This window comes from Lupinus angustifolius, unplaced genomic scaffold (assembly GCF_001865875.1).
Source record: "Lupinus angustifolius cultivar Tanjil unplaced genomic scaffold, LupAngTanjil_v1.0 Scaffold_3_156, whole genome shotgun sequence".
Classification (NCBI taxonomy): Eukaryota; Viridiplantae; Streptophyta; class Magnoliopsida; order Fabales; family Fabaceae; genus Lupinus; species Lupinus angustifolius.
In genome coordinates, this window is record NW_017716971.1 from 19,377 (window position 1) to 33,289 (window position 13,913).

Here is a 13,913-nt window from a genome sequence, read left to right on the forward strand (position 1 = left end):
TACCAACACCCAAACTACTTTGGCAATACGGGTTGAAGCTCATTTTTTTTTTCAAATTGTAGTTTAATAAATATGTACAATGCAATTTGTGTAATTCTTCTAAAATTTATAGATAATGAATTAAGTTCTTTTAAATGTTTAGTGTTAGGTATCAGTGGTTAAAATACACCTAGAAGGGGGGTCGAATAGATGTAGCAGTTAAAATATCCGCTTTTCGAAAACACTTAATGCTGAATTACCCCAGATTAATTGATTAAAGGAATAGAGATAATCGATTAACGCAATTGACTTAATCGATTAAAACAGAACAACAAGCTCAAACAGATTCGGTTTCTTGCATGACAATTAACCGGTATTGAAATGAATACACAGAGCTTACAATTTTATCAGAGTATTAACAGTATAGCACAGAGACAGAATATAGCAATTAAATCTACTATACAAGTTAACCGATTAAATGCAATAAAGAGACAAAGAGAGAGAGAGAAAATCCCGCAACACGATTTTTATCCTGGTTCGTTTGCGTGTCCACTTGCAAACTACATCCAGGCCTCTCGGCTGATCTGTGAGATTTTCTTCACTATAATTGAATCAATGTTTTACAAGCACTTCTTCCAATTACAACACTTAGACATTCACAAGAAAATAAAGAACCTTATTCTATGGTTTGACTCCCTTCCTACCGACAAAGAAAACCTTTCTTTCGGCGTAGCCCCAGCCAAGAACCTTGTTCTTTCTTATCAAGAACTCTAAGCAAAATGAAGATACAACTCAATCTCTTAGGTGGTACGACACCTCGAGATTCCCAATGTTACAACGATTTTTCACAACAAAACTATAGAGTAAACTTAAGCAATTATAAAGCTCATATTTAACAAATAAGACTTTACTCTAAGCACCAAACACAAATCTCATGCAATATGACAATGTATTAGTTGAAAAAACAAATTTACAGAATGCAAAAACCTTCACAAAAACATCAATGAATGCATGAACATGTGAGATGAAATAGTGAGAAATTAAACATGAAATGCCTCTCAATCCTAAAGCATAGAATTCTCTTTTCTATTCTCACAGATGCAATGTCATATAGATGCAACAATTAACACGAAATATGCTCTAACTCTCTAAAAAATGCAACATGCAAGTTATGACATCAGTTCTGAAAACACAGTTTATAAAGAATCAGTTATGTAGCCCAGTTAATCGATTAAGACCTTGGTTAATCGATTAACGTTGTTTAAAAACGTAACTGATTCTGTTTTCCAAGTTTTTCAGTTTCAACAGCTTTTCAAAAAGTTAGGTTAATCGATTAACGTATGCCTTAATCGATTAACAGCATAATTTCATATGTATTTTCAATTACAAAAAACTCAAATATGTTATGCACTTGATTCATACATGTTCAACACTAAGTTTATGCCTAGGATGCACATATACATGTATTTATGTGATGCATGAACATATTAGATGTTGATATTGCTTATAATACTATAGCTTCATCTGAGTTCGTAATGATTTTACACTTATGAAATAGATTATGGAGATCATAGGTTATTTTTGTCAAACTTTTCAGCAAAAGTCTCAAGTTTACAAGGATTTTTATAATTCATTTTATATTGATAACATATGTATTTTTATGTAAAAATTCCATTCATCTCAATGAACAATATAAGATTAATTTGATATATCAATTTTAATATTTTATTATTGTTATCATTAGTTATTCATGTTTGAAAAATTGTCAATTATCTTGAATTTGAGTGCAACTTTATCTGATCGAATTATTTATCTTATCTTAATTATTCTAGTCTGGCTACTACAAAAATATTATTTATAACAACGAAGATAGCCAAATAGAATTTCGTAGTAAGATAGCATATGATTTTCATTTGAACAACATGATGATTTATATTGAAAATTTTACCTCTAATTCAATTATCAATAATTTTAAGTCTTTAAAAGAATAAAGAATGTCACTTTAAATGAGTACACACTTTTCATTAATTCTTTAATTATTATTATTTAAAATTAATATATTATTTTAAAACTTTTATACAATTATCTATCTTTCTTTGTATTTATTTTATTACTCTATTAATCTTAATTATAAAATGTCATTAAATATTGTTCGCTCTCTAGCTAAACTTTCCATCAAAATCTCATAGTATCATCAAGTTACTCATTCAAAATAAAGAAGTTCAATAAATCATTAAAGCTTAAACTAGCCGTCATATTGTTTTTTAGAAACTTAATCAGTAACCATTAAAAACTTCTAGTAATTTATTTGGTAGACATTTTCTTTGAAGGATAAACTTGATGAAAGTTGGTGACTATTACATATTTGAAAAATCAATATAATTTTTATACTTGTTCCATCCAAGTTTTAGAGCACATGTCATAACCGGATAGTGGCGGCAACTATCGACCTATTTCCGAGCAAAATAAGCATTGTTTGAACACTCCCATGCCTTAGTCGGACGGTCGAGTAGTCCAACCTGCTGGTAGATATGGTTAGGTAGAAACAAACAAGATAGTAGAGACTATTTCTAGCACTCAATTGTCATGTCGCCTGCATGATACAGACCACTGCTACATGTTGCATGTTACCTATGCCCTATTGTACCTCTCAACAATAGACAAAATGAGCCAATGACATGAGGGCACATACTAATATGAACATAAGTCAATTACCGTAAAGCTACCTGATATAGGAAAAACAACTTTCGCTTATCTTGGAAAGACTCGATAGGCCAATTGGTCACCAAACCAAAAATATATATTAAAGAATATTTCTCTCACTTCACCCCCTTAAAGGAAGTTTACTTAGGACTTACTCTTTTACTTTATCTATTGTTTATTATTTCCTAAGTTTAACATATCTCCTGATATTATCCTCTGATATTCTACGTATTTTTCACATACTAACTTGATTGTCGGATAACTTTTTTAAACATCTTTCCCAACATATTCCAACACTTCCCAGAAAATTCTTTAACAGATTCTTTCCTTCCAGATCCACATTCTCAAGACTGAAGAATAATACTCTTATCAATTGATTTATTTCATTGTTTTATGTTTATTTCTAAACTTGAACTAACTATAGGTTTAGTGGTCGTACCACAACCACATCCTTATCTATATATAGTCCAATTTTGGCACGAAAATTAATTTATGAGAATGTATTATTTCTAATATAAATATCTCAAAGACTTCTCATACTTTACCCAAACGTAAGATTTGCATGCCATAATTCAACACCATGGCCATGATTACCAGGAAACTCTTCTCCATCCCTCTTCTTGTATTCTTCACAACCATCTTTCTAATGCTAGTGAGCAGTGTGAACTCTTTAGATTCACTATTCTTCTCCTTCACTGAATTCGAACTAGATGAACAGGACCTAATCTTCCAAGGTGATTCACATCTTAAATCACTTTGGCCCTTTATCGGCAATGAACTACAACTTACCAAGACAGATGGTCAAGGTGCACCACAGAAAAACACCATCGGCCGAGTCTTATACTCCGCGCCGGTCCGTTCAAATCTTAATATTCGATTTATTTACTCTCATTTAATTTAAATATATATATTTCAATCTAAACTTGTTTATATATATTTTGTGTTAAAAGATAATAATTCACAATTAATATAAAATTTTGTCGAATTTAATATGGACATGATTTTTCAATGACCATGTAGCCGATTATGCTTAATGAAACTACGGTTGTTATAATACTTCTGATGATGCTTTTCCTTTGAACAGTTTCGGCTATGGCAGAAACGCACAGGTAAAGTGTCAAACTTTGAAGCTCAAATGGGATTTGAGCTAAAAAAACCGTCATCTAAGCCAGGTGATGGGTTTGCCTTCTTCATTGCACCAATAGAGAGTACCATACCTGAGAATACAAAGGGAGGATACTTAGGACTCTTCAACGATACGACTGCGTTTAACAGCTCCGCAACAACCCCAATTGTGGCCGTTGAATTTGACACTTACTTTTACGATGCTTGGGATCCAAGTTACCCACACATTGGAATCAATGTGAACTCTATAAACTCTTCAACACACGTGAAATGGAATAGGGAAGCAGAAGAAACATTGGATATTGATATAAAGTATGACCCTCACGGTCGAAATCTAAGTGTAGTTGCTTTTGGTTTTGATGGTGTATATGCTGTTTCTTATAAGGTTGATTTGCCAAGTGTGCTTCCAGAATGGGTCAGAGTTGGAATAACTGGTGCCTCTGGAGATGATGGTGTTGAAGTGCATAACGTTTACTCTTGGAATTTCAGTTCTCACTTGGAATCCATCGAGTAAAATAAGGACATGTTGTGTGATAATGGTTTTTATATATGTTATGTTACTAAGTACTTGCATGTCTGTAATTCATGGTTAATTTATATATGTCGGTAATTCATGGTTACTTTTGGTGTTTATATCCACTTTACTTAATTTCTGGGTAGTTTCTATTGAAGGCACTAATTCTTGTTCATTTTTTAAAAAGAAAATAAACGCCATTACTTAAAGAAATTAGAGTTGATTGAAACATCCTTCTCATGTAGGATATAGACCGAAGAACAAAAGAAAACCACGAGAAAATAATGCATTCAAAGAAAAATTTAAATTAAACAAGCCTAAAAGCGCTAAACTTGGCCATAGCAACATATAAAGATGAGAATACCAAAACTTAAAAACAGCTCACTAAATAACAAGAATAAAGATTGAGTACAACAGATAAAATAAACACAACCAAATATACCGAAAATTATGAACCTAAACCCTAAAAGCAACGTTGCTGGACCAAAGCATTTGCGCAGTGGTTACGTTCCCTGCTGATATATGAAACTCCAATACATTTCCTGTTCTTAAAGCCACCATGCAAAACGTATGTGATAAAGGAGTTTTAAATTCCATTTTACCATTTTTTGTTAATCTTAGATGTAAATCCCAGACATAAGAATTCTTGATTTCCTCTTGAATGCTATGGAAAAGACCGATACAAGTTGTTTTGTTATGTTATGACTCATGGTTAAGCTGTGCCAGATTTGGTTTATCGACCATTATTGTCTTTCTTAAATCTTATGATATAGAATTCCATTACCTTAATTAGGCAAAAACTTGCTGACAAAAGTTCTTAGTTACTTCAAAGCTTATTAAGGTTTAGTGTCATGCTAGCAAAGCCATTAATATTGACTTGCAAATATAACATGTTTAATAGTTAGTAATAATGTTATTTTTTAAATAATAGTAATAGTAAAAATAATATTTCGAGTTTTCAACAACAAATTAAAGTTATGCCAATTTTTAGTTTTCTTTTTTTTGGGTATGCGTGTAAATATAGAAGATGAAAAGCAAGTCAATAAGATTAGGGTCTGCATGAGGATGTGCAGCAATTGTGCAACACGCGTTCATAATTAATTGGATCTACTATACAACTAATTAAATTTATCTCTACAAGACAAATATATTATTGTTTTTATTCTATTTGAAATATGTTATGTTGTGAATTATTATTATTATATAAATAGGTATCCTCAATACTTTGTCCTTTATAAAAATCATTGTTATATTAATGTATGAGTGAGATCCATTTCCTAGAGTAAGTTTTTTGAACTTATTTATTATCATAGCCATTAATTCTAGAGAAATTTAATGGTTTAAATTATTGAGAATATCTAAATCATTAGATGTCCATAGAATTAATGGATGGGGTGAAGAGTAAGTTTAAAATTTTTACTCTTTCAGTAATGAATCCTTATTTTTGAAGCATAATTGAAAATATGAGTAAGTGAATACTTCAAAGCTTATTAAGGTTGTGTGATGCTAGCAAAGCCATTAATATTGACTTGCAAATATAACATGTTTAGTAGTTAGTAATAATGTTATTTTTAAAATAATAATAATAATAGTAAAAATAATATTTTGACAACAAATTGAAGTTATGCAAATTTTAGTTATCTTTTTTGATTGATTTTTTGAGATGTGTGTAAATATAAAAGATGATATGGGCAACACATCATCATAATTAATAAGATTTAATTTTTTTTACCTATATAACTAATTAAATTTATCTATAAATATGTTATTGTTTTTATTCTATTTAAAATTTGTTATGTTGTGAATTATTATTAATCTACAAATAGGTTTGCTCAATACTTTGTTGGTTATAATGACCATTTGTTATGTTTGATGTATAATTGAAAAATATGAATTTTTTAACGATAATTAAGAGAGGACCCAAAAAATATTTCACGATTTGTATGAGCTATTTTTTATTTAAAAATTATTGTATTATTAAATTTATGTTATATAATGAGCATTTATTTTTATTTCATCATCACAATTTTTTTTGAAGCCCTTAATTTTATTCAAATTTTTGACATACAAGTTTCATAAAACTAACTTAGAGACCCAAAAAAATTTCTAGGACCAGGTTTACAAAATTCAGGAACAACATTAGATAAGATAGGAGAAAATTTGTGAAATTTAAATTTTACAAACAACTCAACAATATTTATATACTCCACCATTAAATTCATACTTAATATTCCATCTTATTCCCTTCAAGGTGAAAGTATAAAATGAGATTTTAAATATGTTTTTGAGTTACAGTCAAGGCTCCATACAATTGGTTGATACTAATTTTTTGAAGCATGGTAAATGGTCTAATTCTTATTGTTTGTATGAAGAAATTATTCAAAGAGACAATTTAATTTAATAGTCTTTGTGTTACAATAGAGATTATTCACCGGGTTTCGACTTGGGAAATGCTTAGAATAACAAAAACAATATATTCATATATAGGGGGTCAAGAGGATATTATAATGTGCTATTATTTATTTTCAGGCAAGATAAAGTGCACTAATGCTTTTAATAGACCCCAAAAATTGTAAAGTCAAATACTAGCGGGAGATAATGCAGTATTAGATACGTAAGTGTAAGTCTATTATGCTTACCGTAATAATCAAGTTACCGTAATAGTTACTTTTTAGTTTTTAGGTATTTTCTAGAGATACGTATAAAAATGAAAAAGTATAAAAATAAATATATTTTGTTCAAATACATGGTAGAAACTCATCCACATCTCATGGCACATCAGTATTTTCTCCAATACCAAATAGACAAGTACTTATAAAATAAGATAAAAAATAATATAATTTCATACTTTTATTTTTGAGATAATATGATGATAATTTTAATCTCATATATAAATACAAAAGTGATAATGTGCTCTCCAATAATGAAAGATAAATTTTCCCAGTGAGAACTTACCGTAAGTTATGGAATTGATATTATTGCCACGTTCGCTAAGACATAAAGAAGTCAAATCGACCCAAATGCATGATTTGGGAAGACTTAATAGCGTTACGTGGAGCTAAAGCAAAGGGCTTTTTTTGCTTGTGTTAAAAGAGAAGAGAATGTTAACACGTTTTTCAAGGATATTTTTTAAGAGAGAAATTTGGAAATTTTATCATTATGAAAATTTCTTGATACCAATTTATTTATTTTATATAAGAAAAAAATGTATGTGTGAATGAGTTAAATATACAGCGTCGCAAATCTTAAAGCTGGAGTTCCGCCATATAGACTATAGAGCGTCATTTCCAACCGCCACTAAAAGCTCTTTATCCCTTTCAGATTTCTCAAATATATTTTTAGTTTTTTATTTTTGTTATAATTTCTCAAATCATATCAGCATATAAACAAAAATAAATTCATGTGAATTAAATATGTTATACTTACTAAAAGCTATACTTAAAGGTTGTCAAAACATGGTTGAATTTGAGAGGAAAAAACGAAATTTGTAAAATTTGTATGGCGATAAGATAATTGATACTATATTTAAAATCAATAACAACCCAATCTTGATGAGTAAAATAAGTGTGACTCTTAAATGTATGAATTAAAAATGAACTTATTTTAACACATGTATTTTTTATAAAATAATAAAATTTCCTTTTTAATATATATTACATTCAAGTTTTCGGTGATGACTAAAATAAAACCAACTAAAAACTTTAAAAACATAATAACTAAAATCAGAATGGGCTATACCAGTATAACTATAAACAATATGTTCATTAATGTGTAAGCTCCTGCTAGATCTCTAGAAAGATTAATAATTCAAAAACTGATTTCTGAGAGCGGCATTTATTGGTAAGGACAACTACACATCCTGAAAGTGATTATTTATTTATTCATACGGTGACAACATACAATTAGTATTAAAAAGAAGGAAGTATAAATATATAAAGATGAAAATTATATTTAAGTCTATTTTAATAACTGAAACTAGCCTAACAATTAATACAATTATTAGAAAAATTTGACAGCTTTTGAAGGCACGCCATACAACTTTCTGAATTTTAGTAAATTTTTTTTGTTTAAAAAGCTTTATTGTTGGAACCTTAATATTATTAGTGGTGACCACCAATTAGCTATTAGACTAAACTAGTTTTTAGTTTTTTTAAGGTTGAATATTTTTATTAATCAATGGTTAGAACTAGACTGGATTAGATGGTCTGATTCTTGACCAAACTTGAAAACAACTCTGACTTATAATCCTAATGGAATGAGAGGTTAAACCGCTTTAAATCGGCGACAAAATTCTGGTCCGGCTGTGTTAAACTCAGTGAAACCACAATAACCCGGAAAATAATCCAAAATGTTCACATAATTTAATAAAAAAACAGAATAATATTCTGATATTTTATTTTACTTCAATCCAAAAAAGATAGAGATAAATTACTTCAATATATATAATTATACATAATTATTAATTATATAAAATTTTGCATTTATATATAATTATATATAAAATCATCCATCTAATCGGACAATATAACTATTTAAACATGCTAAACCTAATATGAAACTAGATTATATGTCCTTAAGACTATTCTCTATCCCAAATTAATGAAATATTGTCAATAAATAAAAAGAAAATATTGAAAAACAAAATATAATATTTTTATATTAATTATTAAAATTTAATTGTCTGGAGACAACTTTAAAGAATGTGATCTCCATTGGTGACCAACGACCACAAGAGTTTATCACGAGTTTACCATTGACTAATATTTTTAGGTTTTCAGAAAATGGAAAAGTAAGACGAACTCTAGGTAGATTTTTAGGAAAACATAGTAAGAGAATACAACTATCGTAACAATTAATTAAGGATAAAGTAAAATATTAGAAAGCTTTGTAAAATATTAGAAAATGTATTATTTTTTTATCAACAATAAAAACTTTATTCATTTAAGGATAATATAATATGTGTCTCTCCTAATCTATTAGTGAAAAGGAGAAAAGAGAAAAGTATGTATAAAAATAAGCTCTATCACATCATCTATTTGGAACTTCTTGTACTCAAAAATAATTTTGTTCCTAATATGCCAAATTGTCACAAACCAAATAGTCACCCACCATTTTTGTTTCTTGTTCTCCAACCAATTATTTTTTTCATGGATAGAGAGTATAAAAATGACATTATTATGAATAATAGAAAGGAACCCAAAGCAAGAATAAAGTTTTTGCCGAACCAAATATGCAACAGAACACGAAAAAACAAATGACTAGTAGATTTCTCCACCTCACCACAAAGAGAGTAAAGAAGGGTATGTTGAGAAATTAGTCCACCTCAAATAACAAGGTTCACCTTAGTTGATAACTCATCCAAAATAATTTTTTACACTAGTCAGTTCATCTTCCTTCCATCAAAATGTCTGTTGATAATGAAAGCGCACCGTACAGCCTTCTGAGTTTATTTACTAGAGTAAATTATATTAACACATCCCGAGTTTTAGTGAAATTACATAAACTACCCCTCACTTTTCTACACCTACATAAACCCCATCATTTTTATACTTTTATTACACTGACTACCTCTGCGTGAGAAATAAGTGTAATTTTGTGAACAAAAAATATGATAAATGCAATTAAGTTAAACAAAACATGATATATTGTGAAGACAAGTCCAAATAATATGAGTCGATACGTCTTTATTATTTTTGGTTCGTTACGATATAGTATAAGAGCGATTTAAACAATATCTTTTTAGAATTGTTGATGCATTTTGTAACAAAAAATAATAAACATACATTAATTTGTATATTATTTGGATTTTTCCTCACAATATACCATGTTTTGTTTAACTTAATTGCATTTATTATATTTTTTGTTTAAAAGAATACACTTATTTTTCATGCAGGGGTGGTCAGTGTAATAAAAGTATAAAAACTAGGGGAGGTTTGTGTAGGTGTAGAAAAGTGAGGAGTTATTTGTGTAATTTCACTAAAACTCAGGGGATGTCAGTGTAATTAATATATTTATTAATGTAAAATGTAATAAGATCAGCCATGTTATATATTCACATTTTTTATCATTTAATTAACAGAAAAGCGAGGTGGTAAAAATGCATTGACTTTAACTTTTTTATTTATTCACAAAATGTAAAAGTGGGATGAACTTTTTGTTTTCAACAATTAAGGGTGTATTTGGTATGTATTATTTTTTTATTTTCAGTTTATAAACCGTGAGATTATAATATGTTTAAGTTTGAATATTATAGCTAAAAATTGAATATAAACTAACTTGTTTTGTTTGGTAAGGTAGAAAAATAATTTTTAAATAATAAATTAAAGAAAATTGTATGAGGTTATTTGTTTATATTACAATTATTTTGGTTCTTTTTACGCTATTTTTTAAATATATATTTTTAAATATTTACCATCACATATATTTTTACTATAAATTTTTTAATATTGGATAAAAAATGCTAAAAAATATTAAAATAAAATACAATAAAAAAATCAATACCAATGTTAAACTTCTATTTATTTATTAAGTAAATTACAGAAAATAATATAAAGTTATTTTTCTTATGTTGTGATTATTTTGGTTGTTTTTAACATATTTTTAAATATGTATTTTTTTATATTTATCATCATATATGTATTTTACTCAAAGACATGCATTTTTTATATTATCATAGTATTTTGTAACTTTTATTACTTCATTACAAAGATTAAAAATTAAAATTAAAAACAAATATCAATATTTAAAAATAACATGACATATATTTATAATATGGAGTTTGATGGAAGAGTAAATGAAAAGAGAAATAACCTTAAAAACAAGGTTAAAATGAGAATTAACATTTCAATAGAAAGAATAAGTCAACTTTAAAATAAATAACTTATGGTGGAGGAGCTTCCATTTTTGCTTCTAAAAAATAATATAAGCTTATAAATTGGATAGGTTACCAAAGATACTCATATTGCAACTTTAAAATTATTTTTCAAAAATAAACAAAAACTACAAACTTTAATTCATACCAAACATATACTAAGTATCATTCACCAATCTAATACACTAATTTTAATTAGTAGGACATTAGGAAGGAGGAAGTTTTTCTACAAATAGAAAAGTAAGATGAACTTTAACTAAAACAATTTAATAAAACCTATGTTCTCATTGTCTATATAAACGAAAACTAATGCAAGAGAATAAACTTTTTAATATAAATATCTTAAAGACTGAGCTTAGTCTTCACATCTAAAAGCCAAATGTGATAACTCCATGCCCATAATTCAACACCATGGCCATGATCTCCATGAAACCCTTCTTCCTTCCTCTTATTCTCTTCTTCACAACCATCTTCCTCATGCTACTGAACAGGGTGAACTCTTCAGATGCACTTTCATTCTCCTACAATGATTTTGACTTAGATGAACAGAACCTGATCTTCCAGGGCGATGCACATATTACATCCGGCAATGTCCTACAACTTACCAAGACAGATAGTAAAGGTGCGCCACAAAGGAACACCGTTGGCCGAGTCTTATTCTCATCGCCGGTGCGTTCATATCTCAATATATGATCTAGTTACTCTAATTTAATATAAGTTTATTTCTTTTATTTTCAACCAGGTTTACTCTCTATCTTCAATGATTGTTCTAAATATTCCAATCTATTAACTCGATATATACATAGTTACGAAATTTAATATGCTGATAAAAAAGATATATGCATGCCTACATAATTCTTCAATTTACACTATGTACTCCGTACCAATATATTATATCATGTTGCTGTGAGGATAAGACTTATAATAATAAAAAAGGTTGTCAAAATAATTTTTTAATTTGAATTTGGTTCTATATCCGAAACTAATCCAACTTTAAATATCGACCTGATCAGCTTTTGAGTTTAAACCCAACATTATATTTGATTAAATATAATACGTACATTTAATTAAATAAAATTTTCTCAATGTTATTTTAAATATGTAATTTAACATATATATATTTATCGTTAATGAGATATATACATATGCGATGAAAATATTAGAGAATCAATGATACTTTTGACCAAAAAGTATCTCTATACATAATTGAATAGAAACATGCAAACATGATGAGTGATGACCATGAAACGAGTCGGAACGAGTCATGCTTATCCCTTACCCAGCCCCCAAAATATTGACCGCATTTTTGAACCTGATAGACCTATCCCTAAACATGATGAAACCCGACTATATTTGGGTATGATCATAATCGAGTCAAATCGAGTAAGCGGTTAATCATGTACCACGTATCTAGTTCTCATTATGTATAATTTATTTATAACTGTGATGTATGCATATGTTTCTCAATTTCTCACGGTATAAATTTTTTTGTCAACAGATGAGGCTATATATAAAAGGCGCAGATAGAGTGTCAGACTTTGAAAGCAACATAAACTTTGTTCTTACAAAACCCTCAACTAAGCCAGCTGATGGGTTAGCCTTCTTCATTGCACCAATTAAGAGTACTATACCTAAGCATAGCAACGGAGGATACTTAGGACTTTTCGACCAAACCACTGCATTTGATAGTACAGCGAACCCAGTTGTTGCTGTTGAATTTGACACTTATCACAATCCTTGGGATCCAAAGTATGCGCACATTGGAATCAATGTGAACTCTATTAACTCTTCAGCACACGTGAAATGGGAAAGGAAAGAAGGAGAAGTATTCAATGTTCGTATAGCCTATAACGCTCTCTTCAGAAATCTAAGTGTTGCTTCTCATTATTCTGGTGGGGAAAACTACACTCTCTCTTATTTGGTTGACTTGCCTAGTGTGCTTCCTGAATGGGTCAATGTTGGAATCACTGCAGCATCAGGTCGTCAGGTTCAAGTGCATAGCATTACCTCATGGAGTTTCAATTCTGGGTTGGATACCATCGCGTAAAACAAGGAGAATGAGGATGTTATGTATAGTTTACATGTTATGTGATTTGATTTGGAGGACTTGGATTTTAATTTGTATCCTATGTCTTTTATGCATGTTTTGATGTTAATAAGGACTTGCCTAGTTGCATGTCTTGTCCGTGGTTAATTTGTTGTAGTCAAACTATATAAGATCTAGAACTTTATGTATCTTATAGTATTTGTCCAATTTACTTAATTTAATTTCTGGGTAGTTCTATTCAAAGCACTAAAACTAATGTTCAAATGTTCATTTTTATAAAATGAAAATAAACTTCATTACATAATGAAGATAGAGTTGGGAATATCCCCAGAACCAAGGACAAAACACAACCACAGGAGAAAAAAAATGGAGAGAATTCAAGCAAGATACCAAAAGAAAGCAACATTCTACCATTTTTTCTATGATAGAAACTACTTCAATTTTCTCCCTAATATATTTATTTATAATATTATATTCACTTATATGTTAGCTTATCTAACGAAATATTCTTCACATTGAGTTTATTCTCATAATAATATTTTACCTTGCCAAGATTCACTTCATATAATATTGCTTATTTTATATTTATGGAGTAAAATTTATCCTAAAGCCTGAATAGTGATATGACACCTAATGCACTCCACTATTTCATTTAATGTTTCTAGTTTGAATCA

At 28.9% G+C, this 13,913-nt stretch overlaps 2 protein-coding genes across 2 annotated transcripts; both read left to right on the forward strand.

The window, feature by feature from the left end:
• Positions 1-3,200: 3,200 nt before the first annotated feature.
• Positions 3,201-4,360, forward strand: LOC109337265 (mannose/glucose-specific lectin-like). The gene is made up of 2 exons (XM_019574199.1): positions 3,201-3,535; positions 3,767-4,360. The coding sequence occupies exons 1-2, from the start codon at positions 3,263-3,265 to the stop codon at positions 4,319-4,321; spliced, it is 828 nt and encodes a 275-aa protein (XP_019429744.1). The 5' UTR covers positions 3,201-3,262; the 3' UTR covers positions 4,322-4,360.
• A 7,168-nt stretch (positions 4,361-11,528) lies between these two features.
• LOC109337263 (mannose/glucose-specific lectin-like) lies at positions 11,529-13,427 on the forward strand. The gene is made up of 2 exons (XM_019574198.1): positions 11,529-11,861; positions 12,691-13,427. The coding sequence occupies exons 1-2, from the start codon at positions 11,604-11,606 to the stop codon at positions 13,237-13,239; spliced, it is 807 nt and encodes a 268-aa protein (XP_019429743.1). The 5' UTR covers positions 11,529-11,603; the 3' UTR covers positions 13,240-13,427.
• The last annotated feature ends 486 nt before the right edge of the window (positions 13,428-13,913 follow it).

Excerpts from the sequence above, each read along its gene's own strand:
- LOC109337265 (XM_019574199.1), top strand. The coding sequence starts at position 3,263 with ATGGCCATGATTACCAGGAAACTCTTCTCCATCCCTCTTCTTGTATTC. Across the intron at positions 3,536-3,766 it reads GAGTCTTATACTCCGCGCCG|TTTCGGCTATGGCAGAAACG; the intron begins GTCCGTTCAAAT and ends TCCTTTGAACAG.
- LOC109337263 (XM_019574198.1), top strand. The coding sequence starts at position 11,604 with ATGGCCATGATCTCCATGAAACCCTTCTTCCTTCCTCTTATTCTCTTC. Across the intron at positions 11,862-12,690 it reads GAGTCTTATTCTCATCGCCG|ATGAGGCTATATATAAAAGG; the intron begins GTGCGTTCATAT and ends TTTTGTCAACAG.